Here is an 18,226-nt window from a genome sequence, read left to right as displayed (position 1 = left end):
TTAAAAAAAAATTATAAAAAATAAAATGCAAATATATACGTATAAAAATACAAATACAAGTGAAATGTAACTGCTTATATATAAATATTAATATAAAACTAAATGCATATATACATATATGTAAATTTTTATGTATAGGTAAGTTTAATAAATTTTCTAAGTTAAAAAAATATATAAAAAATAAAATGCAAATATATATGTAAATATGAATACAAACACAAGTGATAAATAACTATGTAAATATTAATGTAAAACTAAATACATATATATATATATATCTGCATATATATATACGTAGATATATATTTAATAAATTTTCTAAATTAAAAAAAAAAAAAATGTATAAAAAATAAAATGAAAATATATATGTAAATATAAATACAAACACAAGTGAATTATAACTATATATATATAAATATTAATATGAAAATAAATACATAAATATCTATTTATGTATAAATTTAATAAATATTCTAAATTACTTATAGGAATTCATGTATAAAAATGTAAAATATATTAATAATTATAAAGAAGAGAGTCAACCTTGGACTCTTTTCTTTTTTTTCATTTTTTTTTTTTCATAAAACTAAAGGTAAAGATTTTTTTAATAAGTAACATAAGCATGTATAAACCTTGATACTCTCCGGTGGCATCTTTTACATATTATGTCAGTTGTCTGAGCTGTGTTATTTGGTTTTCCGTCTGTGCTCCTCTTATGGCTTATTCAATGCGCTCGCTACCTGAGGCATTGAAGTTATTGTTGTTGTCGATGACGCCATTTACAATATAACAGAAAAAGTTTTTTTAAAGTCCCTCTAAACGTCTGTACACATGAGCGTATTTATGTCGTATATGTCATTCATTTGAAATTGAAATCCATCTTGTTTGCTTGGTTGCCTTAATTTACTATAAATTCTGATTACTCCCCTCCCCCCTCCCCCCGCCCCTCTGCCCTACCATCTCCTGGGCCCTCCACACGCTCTCTCATTGCAAATTATTATTTGCTTATACATAAGCAAGCAAGCAAGCAGCCAGCCAGCCAGTCAGTTAGTCACTCGGTCAGTCAGTCATTCGTACCATCATTTAAAAGCTATTGCAGCTAACTGCAATGAGACTTTTACGCTCTTGCTTGCTTGCAGCAGACTTATAATGATGATGATAGCTGCTACGCTGGCTGTACTATAATATACTGCTTGCCGCTGTCGTTAGTGTTGCTATTTGCTACGCTATTGTCAGCGTACTTGGGTCGTTTTTGACCTTCTTTAAATGTAGGTTAACCTCATTTCTCAGTGCATGCACAACCATATACGCATACACACACATTAATTGTGAATACTACATAAAATAAATAAAAAAATAAAAACTGCACATACGCACATTGTAAAACGCCCCTCAATTGAATGCTATTCATTGTTGCCGTTGCATAGCCGTTGACGTTACAGTTTAAAAAAAAAAAAAAAGTTGTTTTACTGTACGTTTGTTATTATGCTCTCATTTATTTACTCTCTGTTTTTTTTTTGCGGTGAAATAACACAACCGAATAGAATATAGCATAAGCAATTAATACTCTCGTCAGTTTTTCCTTTCCTTTACTAGTATGCTGTTGAACATTTTACACATGTAAGTGCGCGAGCGAGCATGTTTTTTTATATGATTGTTAAGTCGTTATTTAATGCAGGGCGCGTCAATGTTTGATTTATCCAAAAAAAAAAAAAAAAAAAAGCAACAAAAAAAACAATAATAATAAAAATAAAGAAAAAACAGTAAAGACGTGATCATAAATTTTTATGTATTAACTTAAATGACTAGAGTAGTAGTCGAGCCATGCTTGCTTACTTATAAGCGTACAGACGTGTTGATTGTATTCAATTAATATTTTATAGCTGTTATTATTACTTTTATTTTAAACCTTGTCGATGTATTTTTCAATTTTCTCAAAATTATTTCACACATATTATCGCTGCAAACACACCTATGCATATAATTATTTTACTGAAATTTTATAAAATATACGTAAAAAGAAAAACCTATCTTGCTTCTCGATGTATTTTCTCGTTTATCTGTAAAGATTGGATAACCGTCGGAATATACTCTTTATGCTTTTCAGAGATATTCATTTTATCAAAACGTTTGCAACGCGCAAACGTTCTCACCGAGTATATATATATTTTTGATCAGCTTCAAACTCTGAATTCCGTCCGTCCGCATGTCCGTCGCATTTGACTGTCGGTAATGTCTGTCGCAATCATTCTCCTGTCCACAAAAATGAAGCTATCGTCTTCAGATTTGGCAGAAACATTGGAAGCTCTTGCACGCAGGTTGGTATTGAAAATGGGACAAATCGGTCGAACGACGCGTCCAGACGCCTACAACGCCCACACTTTCATGCGACAATAACTTTCATTCTGAAAATAGAAAAAATCAGCTATCATTTTCTATTATTGTACCAATTTTCAAGCGGAAAACGGACTCGACTTATTTTTACACATTTCTCCTATATTCAACTTTGCACTACTAAGAGGATTCAGCGAAGAGCAAAATAAATCCTAAACGGCCAGTTGATGCATCTCAGTTTGTCAGCCCGGCTCTCCATGTCGGAATTATTGTGATGGAAGGTGAAGCCTGTATTGTTGATCAATTTTGGACGCTTTATTCAATTTACGCATTTCAATTGTGTCAAGTTTTTGTTAGTATTACCGTTTTGACGACGCCGTGTACTGTCTTCGGTACATACTAACAAATTTAACAATTGTCAATGAATACCTTTTTGAATTTATTAAAATAATATACACAGATATATTGTCAGTTCGTGTGTACCATTATCCGTACATACAGTCGAGTAAAGATCCTTATATCGCATAAAACTGTGTTAAAAGCCGTAAAATTTTAAATTCTCTCTCTTTAAAATAAAAAAAAATAGAGGTTTGCGTGCAAATGTAGCGTGTACTGAAGACAGTACACGCGGCAGGAAACAAATTCTATCATACACAAACGCTTATGTCGAAATAACGTCGTAAAACAGTTGTTTATATTCGAAAATTTGAATAGTTTTCAAAACGCAATTAGCTTACGAATAAATTGGAATAGACTGTCACATTTCAAGTATGCCATAGCTTGACCTAATATTATCAATGGCGACTCCGGTGCCATTTATTGAGAAAAACGCTACACCAAATACATTAAGTGCTAATTTAAATAGAGCACTTGCTTGCACTTGTACGAAAAGCATGAAGATTGGAAAGGCTTCTGTACGAATAAATTCCTGCTGATTATTAATAAAATTCAACTGTTATTGCGATAGAACGTCGAGGCGACTCGCACATCTTCAACATCAGTTAACCGATGACCTACCAAATTTGACTCCATCGATCTAAATAAGTGATAATCCGGAGAAGGCCGACCTGGAAAACACCGCGGAGTGCGGTAAAATTTCCTAGCCCAAGCTGAAAATCGCTTTCTAGGTCACCTTTTCTAGAGACGTACGGACGCAAATTTATTCTTTTTCAACTTCCTAATGGATTTGTAGCTTCCAAATATATTTAATCATTTTCGTGGCTTTACCTGTATTTTTCCAGATTAATCCAGTTAAAAACACAGAAAAATCCAGTTCCATAAATGACATCCATCTGTTTAACCTTTTATACACACTGAACGACGGCTTGTAAGCAACTAAAACTTATGTCGTTCAAGCATCAATATCTGGATTATCTCTATCTGAAATTTCGGAAAAATTGAAGGCGTCAGGTACATTTTATGAAAGAACCAATTTTAGCGGGATGAATAGTATTTATACACATAATATGAACTAAGCATCAAATATTCCACTAATTATATATCTGCTTTAGATATTAGAAAATTATTAAAGCCTGCAATGGTAATTGCTTTTCACTCGGCCACTAAAAATCAATTAAATGACCTAATTAAAATCAAAAGTCCAAACATTTGTCCTTATGTTTAGTTGTTTTGTTTTTCTTTTTTTTTTTTTGTTTTTTACATGTTTCTTGATTTAATGCTGTCTGGAAAAATAAATTTAATATCTTTTTACGCGATTATATTCAATTTGTTATGGTTAGGAAATGTATACGATTCAATTCTTCATGACAATTATTTCCATTAACCGTAAGATCTGTTAATTGTGAGTTTCTACAACTAAATATACACTATATAAAATTACTTTTTCCGAAGCAATATTGACTTCACAATTATATGTTAATAATTATATATATTCCCCCCCCCCCCCCCCGCGGCTTAACCTTAAGGCAATCTTTACGATCACGCCACATTGAATACATTGCCTTTTCCTCCCTTCACCGAAATTACGTAGCAAACGTTGCTGTCGTTTACAAGAAATTGAAACTCTGGCGGTTACGATGCCTAGACGCCTTGAATGAAAAATCTATTCTTTCTATTACACATCAACCCATGCTCCATATATATAAAAATTCGTTAAATATCAAGTCATTGATGACTACTAATTTATGTTACGGTATCATCATACTATAATCATATCAATTTCTCTTTCTTAAAGTTAGACTAAAGTAGAATACTAGTACTATATATGGTAGTAATAGACTAAAGTAGACTATTAGTACAATAGATGCTAGTACTATATATATACTATACTGTGTCTAGTCTATACTATACTATACTATACAGTACTAGACTATACTAGCACTTTATATACTACACTATACTATGCTAGTAATATATATACTGTATACATGTATTTTGTACTAAATTATACTACGTATATACTAAGCTATATTGTAGTATACTACTATGGCATACGTGTACTATCCTATACTATGCCGAAAAATTCGATCTAATCCGACTATAATTTCTGTGTTGTTTACATATTTAACGTTTTTTTTTTTTTTTTGCACAACTGCTATTGACACCATTATGATTTTTTTTTTTTTATTCTCACATTATGACGCTAGTAATAACTTTTTCTGTTTCTCTGTCTGTCTCTCTCTCCCTTTTGCTCTTTCTCTCGTTTTCAAAATAAAAAAGTAGGTCAATTACACTAATTGCTCTCCTCGTACTAGAAACGTATTCAAAATTATAGTTTTTTTTTTTTTTTTTTTTTCATTGACACACTGAAAATGCAATGATGTTATGCTTGAGAGAAGAAGAAGCCTTGTATTTTTCATTCTGGAGTAAATAAATTTACTGTTTTATCAATAAGGGTGACCAATTTAAGTTGCTATCTTTTTTTTTATTGTTGTAGTTGCAACATGAAAGCACTTAAATTCGAAGGTCTTTCAGTTCCTGTAGAGAAGTTAAGTTAAAGTAAAGAATCTCTCTATGCATCTGTTATCTGTCATGTAAAATAAAATATATATAATATCACTAAGCGAAGTTTGGCTTCACTTAGTTTTCATGACCCATTTGTACCGAGTGAAAATCCGGTAATGATGACCAAGTCATAGGTGACCATTGGCGATTTATTTTTCTTAGAATTATCAAAATGAAGAGCTAACCATAGATCGCAAAGGTGCATCTATTTGTTTTGTTCAAAATTTCAACATTCCGTACAATTCTTCCGGAAAGAGAAATGAGATTTGTCCACCGCTAAGGACCGTTAACAGAGCTACAGGCCCTCTTATTGCATAACATCGTACCGTGATGCGTATTTCCGTCGTGCCACTGCCCAAGTTAGATCCAGTTTTTAATCAAATAAAAAAGAATATTATTGAAGACGATATCTTAGTATCTTTTCATAATCAGTAGCAGTAGTGAGCAATTTGCATTGAGGAACAGGGAGGACGGCACATGTACGATTCTTAATTAGAATATATTTCTGAATCGATTTAACCGTGTTCGCCTCTCCATCGGCTCGTCTGGATCTCGTCTGTTTTTGAAATGTCATGAATTGACACAGAAAGCTAAGGCTTTGCTCTTAGTTCAAGATTAAATATGAAGCATAAAAATTAACGCGAATTCTTCACAGCGTCTGAAGACATAATAGATAGATCTGAAAATTAACATATATATATTTACTAGAATCTCTGAAAACCTTGCATATGCGTACAACGAAAATGAAAATTCAACATAGAAGACGTTGGAGGAATATTGATTTCAATTCTTCTTTCTTACTTTCCTTATTGATATATATAATCAATTACTTAAACTACGTTCCCTATAAGTGAAATGCGGGGATGGACAGCAGGAAGGGCGAAAAACATAGATAAGGAGTGGCCACAACTTGGGACGTATGTGCTCGATAGCTAAGCGTTATGCCTTCACCGATCGTCAATTCACTATAGCTACAAGCGCACACGATACATATGATCTACCGCATTGAGAATTGAAACCGATTATACTGATTTAATCGTCGTTGTTCCTAAGTAGTGGGCTATGCGAAGAGCCTTACAAAAACTATGAAGAGCCTCAACTAAATTTAAAGCTTCTAAATCGTAGTGCCGATCATTTGACTGACACGTCAACATTTAACAGAATAGTTTATAGCTCCGATAGCTTTCTCTTAAAGGAATGTAATTCTGACAAATTAAAAGTAATGTAACCATCACATGAAAGCTGAGCTTGACCAACTGTTAGATAAATAAGCGACTTAAAACCTATCGAATACCGCAGTACCCTTGCCACATAGCCGAGTAAATAAGAAAGGCGATTACGAAGTCGGCGCTCGCGAGCGGAAATATTAGTGCGACTGGGCATAATGAATGTTCAATGAGTGAAGAAAGCATGACCGACCACTAGGCTATGGCCACATCCCATCTTTTTTTATCTTTTGCCTTTTCTTTGTAACCATCACGGCCCAAGAGAAAGAGAAAGAGATGCAAATTCTTTTTTTCCTTATTGATGCTAATAATTAAAGTATGAACCTTAACTTTTTTAACTGCTTATCCGATTGATATTAATCGCTTGGCTATTTAGTAAAACATCAAATATATAATTGCAATATCAATTGCTACTTATATTTATATACGTTCGACATGCAAACGGTTTGTTAATTGCGTTCATTATAATCATTGCACCCCCGACCATATAAATGTCAATTCGAAAAATCTATTTGCACATACCGCCCCCTCTCAACATATAGCTGCTCCAACAATGTATGAACACATCATAAATAAAAATTATTACATATGTTTTTTTTTTCTTGTTGTTATTATTGTAGCACACTTTAACTATATAATGCTCATTGAATTTCATGGTTATTGTTATATAGCTAAGCAAGAGCAGCACACGCATATTTGATAGTCTGATTATGACATTGTTGTTGTTGCTGCTGCTAATTGTTATTATGTTTACAGTAATTTAACCTTTCAATTTGCTTAAGAAAGAAGCAAAAAAATTCTCATAGTACCCGTTAAACTGTGAAAGCAAATTGCAATAAACATTAATAGCATTACAATTATTGTTAATAGAGTGTAAAAATTTCTTCCTACATAAATTTCATTGACATGTATACGAGCATGAAATGATCTCACCTTAGTCTCGTTATTGTAATAATATTTTGACATTTAAAATTTTAAATAACAAGAACACTGAAAACGAATAATGGCTTTCTCTTTTCACCGCTGCACTTCTCTTCGATGTGACGATCATTTAATAATGTAGATAACAATGGGTGAAAAGTTCTCTCTCTCTCTCTCTCTGTCTGTCTTTCTTTCTATCTCTCTCCCTCTCACTATTTCTATCTTTTTTTGTATTTCTCTCCCTCTCTCTCTCACTCACTCTTTCTGTTTTTCGTTCTATCTCTCTCTCCCTCTCTCTCTCTCTCTCTCTCTCTCTCTTCCCCTAACTCTCTCACCAACTTTACATCGTCTCTCTTCGTTTCTTTTCATCTCCCCCCCCCCCCCCCCCTTCTCCTTTCTCGCAATTTCGCTTATCCACAACAATGCTTATTTATTTGATTAGATGTAAAGGTTACCATAGTCATATGACGGTCCAAGAGCTACGAAGTACTAACTATGGTATTTTTGGATTATTGTGTTTATTTGCTTAAGCGTCTAGAGAGCATAAGACGATCCAATAGAAACAGAAAAATATACATTTAATCTATCGCATCAGGCTTCGACGAACATGATCCCTCCGTTCGTAGGCTGGATGTGGTAATCATTAAAATATTTTAGTTTAAAGCACATTTAAATTTTTGAAATTGTAGATTTCCTTAAGTTGTAAATACACAATAATAGCCTTTAATTTTTAAAAGGCGGAAAAGCCTTGTAGTTGTAGCGTCCCATTTTTCTTCAGCTTACAGTTTTAGTGATTCAAATAAATAAATTGAATTTATTTTTTTTTTTAGATTTAACAAGATTTACAAGTTGAAACCGGAATCGTGATCCCCCAAAAGTCACCAGGCGTGGCGCCTAAAATCCTTACTTTTACCGTTGTTGCCTATATTTTATTGTGAAACTTCCCGCATTTTTTTCCTTAAGTGAAAGGCAAGGGCCTCGATTGCCCCTTTAGGCTTCTAATTTTTACTGTGCATGAGCAGTCAAGTTGGTAAACATCGAGAGTAGAGTTTAGTTTTGTCATGATCATAGTGAGCTGAGTAGGTAAGAATCGCGCCTACCAATTTCGGGCTTTTAGAACTCAACGCGATAGAGTTTACGTTGGTCATAGTTATAGTGAGTCGAATAGGTAAGGATCACCATCACCACAGTAGAATTTACTTTGGTCGCAGTTATGTTGAGTGCTCCGCCGGTAAAGAAAGTAAGCGTAGGATTGAGCAGACACCCGCTAGTCTAGGACAACCTCGATATTTCTTTCATCTTTCTGATCACCCTTACTGTACAGATAGGATTCATTCACTGAGTGATTGGTCGGAATACACAAAATAAAGATAAAAAAAATAAGATAGAAAAAACTCCACAACGCATTTTTTTTTGAAGTTCTCATTCATATACAGTGCTAGGATACTAATCGCCCTTTTTTTTTGGCAGACAGACTTCTGCAAAGTTTTCGTACTATTCGGCGCGCTGTAGATTTCGGGACTTCTGTTTTTATGCAATTAAACGTCGGTGGGCACTCGGTCGATAGTGAAGACACAAATTTCTCGTTGTCTCTGATTTACATTTCTATGTACATATTTATATCTTGCTGCCTACATTGCCATTTCCAAGGGCAATACAAAACAATAAGCCACAAACAAAATGTAATAACACAGGCATAGCCATCCAAATAAGGGAAGGACGAAATAAAAAGCATCGTCCTCAACGGCGGATGCTACACTAAGCGAAATTGTTTATAAATTAAGTTCCAGACTATATTTCTGGCATTCAAGATGAGACTCAAAAAAAATTGTGCGCAAGGAACCAATATAATTGGAACAGATAATATCATGATGTGTTAGGTGGCAATCCAGACCCCGACGCTGCCTCAATTTCTTTACAAAACATTCCTGATATTCGCATAGGGAAGCGCTCAAGATGAGATAATACTACATACCGCAATAGGTATGAAAATTTTCTAATGAACCAGATGAGGTCTTCGAAGCAGGACAGCAGGATGTTACCGGTCGAGAGCTTATACGGAAAAGCTAGCTGACTGACCAATTATCAAGGCTCTCTGCTAATTCTTCAAAAAATGTTGTCAGTTTAAAGTCTAAAACCTTCTGTATATGACAAATCCGACCTAAGCGGAGACAATCAATTCGTTAATTGCTTTTCCTAGCCCCAACTAAGATTGATTCCTCTAATGTCTCAGCCAAGTACGTCTTTGAGGCCGTAGGTTCTACATCATCATAGGAAACGATTTTCGCATTACCATGAATGGATGGTGTAGTGTATATGCTTCGTAAACGCTATCCAAGTCAAGTTATTTTTACGAGCTTCGGACGTGTAATTCACGTATATCTCATTAACGCAAATACGATCAGTAGTTTGCGTAGATAGTTGTAAAGATTCGATATAAACCAAAATTCATTCCTGAGAAAGAGAAAATTGAAAAAAACTTGTTTTTATTTTTTGAGAGAAAGTCACTCATAATCATTGGCATTTAACATATCATATTTTCTATTAAGAGTTATTTTAAAATATTATTTTATTGATTTATTATTTTTCATGAAACTCACTACTTACTGACGAGTTATTATTTTCTCTTTCCGTAATTCAAAAGTAAATTTAAAAAGAAAAACAAAAAAAAAAAAAAACATTAACAATTATTATGATTTCGTTGTATGATTACACATATATTGTCGTCATCTACTTATTGTAGATATGTTTACGATTTTTTAAGGGCATTGTCTTCAGGAAGTGCTATTAGTTTTAAACAAATGAAGGTTGTTGTTATTATTATTATTGTTATTATTGCATTTCCTATATAATAAACAATTTTCTATAAATTTCATTATTTATTCTATTACGGGGTCACAAGAGTGCCATCAGTAAACGTTATTTCTCGATTAGAATTAATTAATTTATTTAGATCTTCTATAACGACTCTCAAGGTTGCCTCAATTTTTTTTTTTTTTTTTTTTTTTTCGAAGATATACATTCTTCTCTTACGATGCCTTATTTCGCTTACATTTCTTGAAATGGCATAAGATTGCATTTTAAAATTTCCTTCCGAAATTCTTATCCCGTCTTGGCAGGCCCCAGAGACTTTTTACTACAATAAGCATCGGATTGAAGGGAAAAGTGTATTAAGGTAAACCTTGAATTTCAGTTAGATTTTTCACTACGATACCATTAAATTACCCTAAATTTGCACTTCGAAAATTTTTTTCGAAATTTCGCAAATTGGAAAAGCTGGAGTTAACCGACATTATCGAGAAGAGTGTTCATATCGTATTTCTTGCACCGATTTCTATGTCGACATAGAGTCGATATTTTATCACTTTTCGTTTTAGTTTTTCTATGACCAACCCCTGCTCACGGGCAAGGTATTGATCAAGAAGAGAGATTGATAGGAAGAGAGGAGTGGAAAGAGGGGTTGTGTTTGTGATCGTTAAACCTGAAATTGGAGACATCTAAGAACACTGCTGATAGCTCATGCCAAAGGCGAGCAGTACCAATAAAAAACGGCGGGCCGCAGTAGTGAGTTGAATGGTATGGAGGTAACTGTACGACGTATGAGCGGGAACGCTAAGAAAGCTGTATAGTACTTTTAAAAGACAAATCCATAAGCCTCTGAACGTGTTTGATGGGCTTTAGCAACAGATTTCTTCAAATCAAACAAAAAAAGTAATGAATGGAAGAAGACGAATTTTGAGCTTACAATGACTAGGGTCGGTATACATTGAATAAATCAATAATATTAAGTGGAAAACTGTTATCTTATGTAGAGGAAGGTCAGGACCATCGAATTCAAAGTTAGAGTTATATTTGCCATTTCTTTACCATTTTTACCTATAGAAGTCGCTGATTACAATTATTGCAAACACCTAAGATTTGTTAAATTCCATGAGCCCAAAGCTCCATCATTCGGCATTTATCAAGTGAATTTAAAGTGAGCAAAGATGGATATGCGCCATTTTGAAAATAAACCTATTACCAACCATACCAACTACCTAAACCACCCTTGATGGGGAAAATCTCCATCTTCTATATATTAGAGAAGCTGAGTCGTTCTTGACTATAGCATGTTAAATGATCATATAATGTTTCAACTATAATTATCATTATATTCATTTTCTTCAAAAACTGAGCTCTCGGTTCATTTGTGATTTTCTAATATTTTAAAAGTGTTGGACGGTCTACGACTTTGTAGTGCCTCCGTCTGACCGGTGAAGTATAATATATATGCCTATAATTATGAAAGTGATCTAAGTCATATACTTCCTGTTTCGAGTTATGTAATGAATTGCATTTGAACAAATATTATTACATTGTGTAATATTTTAATTTAGAATTTTATTATTTTATGTAGAGAGAGGTCAAAATCATCCCATTTCTTTATAATTTTGTTGATGAAAATTTTTTACATATACCTAATAATTAAAAAAAACAAAAAAAAATCAATTAGTAATGCAATGAGTTGAATATATACTTCCGCTTTAGCCTTCCTATAACAGATATATGATATGCAAAATTTTCGACAAATTTTCATCATAGAGACCCTTATTAAAATTTACTATGAAAAGTATTTAATTATCGAGTAATCGCATCGAGGGTCGCTTAATCAAGCGTTAGAAAGCATTCACCTATGATTATTCACAATTCAATTTATGACAATTACAACTCTGTTGCCGGTTAATCATAAAATTGCTGACTACATGATATGAATAACAATGATTATTTATTATTTTATTTTTTTATTATAGAGCGGAATATACCTTTTAACAGGTAAAAGTATATAAATGCAAAAGAAAAAAAAAATAAAAAAAAATACAGAAAGAGATAAGATTTCGAATCTATATTTATCTTAATAATAATTTGATTAGTAATTTTATATATATATATATATATACAGAGGAGGAGAACATTAGTATTCTTCGCCTTATTTGAATCTCAAAACTTTTAATGACTTGTACGCTATTATTATATATCTAAGCGTTATTTGTCTATTTCATGATTATGCATAATTTATTCAACCACCATATCATGCTTATGTTTATCGATATATTGTGGCTTGAAAAATGATGAGAAGGAACTAACACTTTTTTTTCTTCTTTTTTAATGAACAGCATCTCATTACAGTACCAAATGGTTTCATTATAATTTAGTGCGCGTGTAACCGAAGGCCTAGTTTTTACGTTTTAAGGTCACACACTTTATTTCCATTTTTCGTTTCATCATAAATAAAAAACCATAAATAACTGACATTGAATATTTAGGCCTCAAATTTCATTCTTTTCAATAATGAAACTAATAAATTTTTATATATATATATATCTGTAAAAAGTAATTAAAAATTTAAATTTGAAAATTTTTCTCTTCCCCATGGCATTAATTATGATCAAATTGCGATAAGATTTACAAAACAGTTTCATGTGTGTGCGTTTTAAACGATACGTAATGACGTGAATTCGAATATAAAGAGACACAATGGAAAAAAGAGTAAAGTGACGGGCGGGTAGTAGGAAGATGCAAAAAAGCACAGAAAGAGAGAGATAGAGAGAGCGAAAGAGACGAAACAAAAGTAGATATACAGACAGAGATAAAATCAGACGGAAAGATCTAGATAGAAAAATGGAGAAAAGTAAACAGGCAGAGACAGAGGGACAGACAGAAAAGGAGAAGGGCATAGCTGGCCAGATAGGCACAGAGAGAGGAAAATCGGCTGAGCTAGAACAAGAAGAGCACGAGGAAAGTGAAGCGAGAGGAAAGGGAAACGAGCGGGGAAGAAGAGCTAGAGGAAAGGAGAGCGAGCTGGAAGGAGAAAGAAGGACAACGAGAAGGAATGAGAGAAGCAGATCTGTACAGAGAGAAGGAAGTCGGATGACTGAGACGAAAGTGGAACGAGTGGAAAGAAGAATGAGAAGAAAGGTGAGCAAGAGGGAAAATAGGGAGAAGGCTGGACAGTATGGTGGAATGAGAGAGCGAGAGCGGGAGGAGAGACGAGAAAGGAGTGAGGAAGAGGAATGATAGAGAGTTAGTGAGTGATGGCGCGGGAAGGGAGTGCGAGTATAAGAAACGAACAAAGAGTTCGAACAAGCAATCTGGAATTGCAAAAAAAAAAAAATAAACGGAACAATATATAGAAAGAGAATATATCGAGAAGAAAGTTGCTTAGAGCAAAAAAGGAAACATAAAAATAAACGCCACATGGCGAACAAGAGACTGCAAACAAAAAAAGAAGAGCTGGCAAAACGAAAGAGAAAAGGCACAATCGCAGAGCGAACAGGTTTGTTACCCAACAAACATTTCACAGACCGTTACACCCAAGCAATACGCGCGCAGAAACCCTTCATAAAGGCAGGAGGACGATAGAAACTTTCTTACCGGACGGACTGATATGTTATGTCCTGAACTATTCTTTACCCAGTTCTACCTACTCCTCCTTTCGGCTGTAATCTTGTGTGGAACGCCCTATCATTGCAGAACTTCCGTGAGTGTTTGGGGAAAACTCATACAAGTGCTTTCCCCATTTGATTTAAACACATTAAGTGAATTAGTATCGAAAGAATTCTGTATACGTGCATCCCGTACCATGAATTAGTTGCATTAAAACTTCCCCCAAGGATTCTCTTAAATCTTTGCCGACTTGTTAAAGATTGTGATTTGTCATTATCGTTGTATTCGTTCCTATTGATCAATTCTGAATACTTTTGCCTTTTTGCGTAAAGGGAATATAAAATCAAAACCACTTTTTCAAGGAGTTTCTTGGAGTTGTTATTAACAAAAAGCATGAAATTTTGTACACATTTCGATTATATTTGCAAAATAACATAAAAAACGGAAAAAGAATTTGGAAAGAATTTTCAACAATGACAGCAACAACAAAAGTTCCCTTTGATTATTGTTCAATAATACAAAAGGTACAAAGTAAAGGGATGCAGCGTATAAAAGTTAAGCCTTTAAGGGATGTATGAAATAATCTAAAATTGCTCTCCGTTTGTCACAATTTAATGAAGAATATGTTAATGTAGAGTGAAAAAAGGGGATGTTATGTTAATATATGCAGAAGGACTTGACATATCTTTCATCTACGATATGGACTTCACGCGTAATGTTATCATAACTGGATTTTCTAAAAATGTATTAATTAAACAAGAAAAAACACATGACCCACTGTTAATAGCCCTACACCATCCCGCAGTTTGTTACTTATATAAAGCCTTCTAAAAATAAGATATTATATGGATCGAAAAAGCCGTCCGATCCGAACCATTTACAATAGCGTTTGCACTTGGGCCAAAACAGGTCAATGTACGAAATTTTATCAAAACCGAAATACGTGTGAAATGAAACAGAACAATAGAGAATAAGATATTTTTATACCCTACACGTACAAGATATATTAAACTTGTGCGGATGTACGCAATCCCCGGAAGCACGTGAAATATCGTCTTTTTTTTGTTATATTAATCGCTTCAGGATGGTTTCCTCAATTGATTTAAGCGTATCTGTCCCTCTGTCCACCTGATGCCAGTGCATGTACTTTCCCGTTCAACCCATAGAAAGATAGAGAGAGAGAGAGGGAGAGAGAGAGAGAGGGAGAAAGAGAGAGAGAGGGAGAAAGAGAGAGAGGGAGAGGGAGAGAGAGTGAGGGGGGAGTGAGGGGAGGAGTGAAGGCAGGGGTGAGGGGGGGAGAGTGAGACAGAGAGAGAGAGAGGGAGAAATTTGATATACTGACATGTCTCATCTGACGGACAAATCTTATTGAAAATGGCTTGGATAGGATCCAATATGCATCGTAAAAACGCTTACAATTTTCAAAACTTCCTCCCAAAAAAGCGCGGAGCAATAACATGCGGGCCTACGAAACTGACGTCAATAATTTGCATTAGATAGACCGATGCCTTGAAATCTCTCTTATATAACGGGATCTGCGAAAGATAAGCCCTTATATAGCAAAAATATCCAATATTTAAAATTACGTAGGCAGAACTTGGCAAGACAAAGGTATATTTTTTGAATCCTACCCAATGTAAGGCTTCTTATGAAATATAAGCACTTACGTAGGAAGAACTTGGCAAGACAAAGGTATATTTTTTGAATCCTACCCAATGTAAGGCTTCTTATGAAATATAAGCACTTAGGTGGCAATAAAATCCGCTTCATTGCACTATGTCTTTGGCGACAAAAAAAATTAATTTTACAATATTTGAACCAAAACAGTTGAAGTTGTCAGCCTTTACGCAGAGAGAAAGTATAATTTTTTGAAATTTTGTCAGGCAAAGAAATGAAGAAATGTATTAGGCGAAGTGAAGTAAGGTGGTTAATAGTCGACCATGGCCGATTGTAATGTTCTCCCTTGTTGTACTTAAAAATAAAATTATAGCATATGTATGAATATGCTTAAAAGTACCCTTTCCTTGCCAGGGGGCTGTCATCAAAGGGTGACGCCTCACAATCATTATGAAGTAAGAAAGCTATTTATATACACTTCGAAAGAAACTCTAATTTTTGTCCAGTCTTTGTTGAAGGTTTTTACAATGCTTGATTCCCTTCCGATTATAGAGTAAACGTATTTTCAAGTGCAAATGACGAACAAAAAAGTTTTTCAAAAAAGAAAACAAAAAAGAAATTTTTTATTTATTTTATCTATGGGCGAGTCAAAAGTGTTCGCTCTCTTAATTTGTAGAAAATAAATAAAGGCTACATACTCTGCTGCTTTGATCAAAGATTAAAGTGAATGAAAATTTTTTTTTTTTATTCTTTCAATTTAATTTCCGGTTTTTTTTTTTTTTTGCACTTTCATGACACTGAAATAATAATGCTTCTTAGCAGCTTTGGCTTCGGGGGAAGGAGAACACAATACAAAACACTGCGCTAATCGAACAAAAACTATCAACAACATGACCTTAAGTTTTGAGGGATTTTGACAAAGTTTTCTTAGCTTTTGCACGATATTTGCTTTCCTGAGTGTTTGCACAAATCCAAGACTCATCAGATTCCGTAATGAAGAATTTCGTAAGATCTGGGTAGAAAGATCCCCTTCTACACGTCCAAACTCATGCGGTGGATTCACAGTTCAATATGGAACAGTTCAATATATTGACACGACATTCTACAGTAGAGGTAGGCAAACTTTTTTTTGCCGCGAGTCGAAACCAATCATAATTGTGAATATTTAAGCGACGTTGGGTTCAGAGATATTTGCGCATTAAAACAATCTTTTACCAAATAATAATAATGTTGGACTTGTGACGTCAATTTAATCAAGTCTAGTTTATAGTTAGTCGTTTCAAGACGAATATAAGGCATTTGAATTTTTGATTTTTATTTACTAATGCTTCAATTTCGAAACTAAAATGGCTTACTTGAAATTATCATATGGTTCGCTCGGTAAACCGCGAGTCATAGGTTGCCGACTCCTGCTCTATACTAAAATGCCAAACTATTGCAGTATACTTTACTGTATTATCAACCCACACAATATGGAGAAATAATTTCATGATTTCATGATTTAAACGAAAAATTTTTCTTATTTCTAGTTCACAATATTATGTGAAAAATGTTAACATTTTAACAAAAATTTTCATCATCGTAATAATTGCGAAATGCAATGATTGAATATATTTACGAACGAATGTAATTGAATAAGATCAAGAGGTAACCATGATAAAGAATATAAGTACTTTTTACGATTTCGGATTGTTTGTGTGTGGTTTATTTATATACTTAATGATCTAACAAATCATACAAAGCCTGCGCGAGAACGCCTATTTATAACACGTTCAAATAAATTCTTCACATTTACTTATAGCGAACTTGTTACAAATGTTTAATAATCATAGTATTCGCCCTTTGTTATCTACGATCTTTGACCTTTTACCTACCGGACAGCTTGCAGATACCCTTGCGGTAGAAACTTTATGGTTCCAACGCTAAAAGGCAAAAGTCATCGAACAAAACCCACGGAAAGCAAAGGTGTTCAGAAGTTTTTGTGGGAGTGAATTGCAGGCATGTGTCCCTTGAAAAACTTAGTTTGTTACGTAAACTCCTAGACGATGTCGTTATATTCGGTAATAGGAGAATGTTTACTACTGATACACACAGTTGGGCAGACGAACAGACGGACATTCTTAGCTACATTCTGGATTTGAAACTGGCCAAGGATTTGTACACGTTACGATGGTTTTAAAGCTTGCTTCGACGCATCATAAAGTTGTTAAAAATAAAATTAAATTTTGATACACTATGATAATGAGAAGGTGTGGTGAAGTTTTCCCAAGTTTAAACACATACTACAGCATCGCCTATAGATTACAAGTACAAATTTTTATAGATTTATCTGCTGCAGTTTAGTGAGTAATGGGTAAAAAACAAATTTTTTTTCTTGTGAGAAATCGGTGTTCTCAGCCCTTCGATCAATTTGGTCCATTTTCAATGCCAACCTGCGTCCAAGAACTTCCAATGCTTCTGCCAAATTTGAAGTCGAGAGTTTTATTTTTCTCGACAGAATAATGCTTAGAACAGACATTGTACAAACGGACAGAGGGACGGATGCTTAAATCGCTTTAGAATTTGATGCTGATCAAGAATATATATACACTCTGTGGGGCCTCTGAAGATTCCTGCTAGAGATTGCAAACGCTTTGACGAATTGAATATACTCCCCATCCTTCGGTGATTGGTTATGAAAAGAATCGCAGATAAATTTTCGATCAATCGTAGTTATTAACATCTTTCTCAAATCAACGCTA

At 34.0% G+C, this 18,226-nt stretch overlaps 1 protein-coding gene across 3 annotated transcripts in view; it reads right to left on the bottom strand.

Moving 5' to 3' along the window:
* The window catches only part of LOC119638525 (protein roadkill), a 131,413-nt gene that overhangs the window by 103,758 nt on the left and 9,429 nt on the right, over positions 1-18,226 (bottom strand). Inside the window, exon 1 of one of the 3 annotated variants that reach the window (XM_038035365.1) lies at positions 3,562-3,714. The exons of the other annotated variants lie outside the window; for them this stretch is intronic. Coding sequence (XP_037891293.1) covers positions 3,562-3,626 — 65 coding nt within the window. The 5' untranslated portion in view covers positions 3,627-3,714. Of the gene's footprint in view, positions 1-3,561; positions 3,715-18,226 lie in introns of those variants that run through there. 3 annotated transcript variants of the gene reach the window in all.

The sequence above is a fragment of the Glossina fuscipes genome, unplaced genomic scaffold (genome assembly GCF_014805625.2).
Source record: "Glossina fuscipes isolate IAEA_lab_2018 unplaced genomic scaffold, Yale_Gfus_2 90, whole genome shotgun sequence".
Lineage (NCBI taxonomy): Eukaryota > Metazoa > Arthropoda > Insecta > Diptera > Glossinidae > Glossina > Glossina fuscipes.
This window is presented reverse-complemented; position numbering and strand designations above follow the sequence as displayed.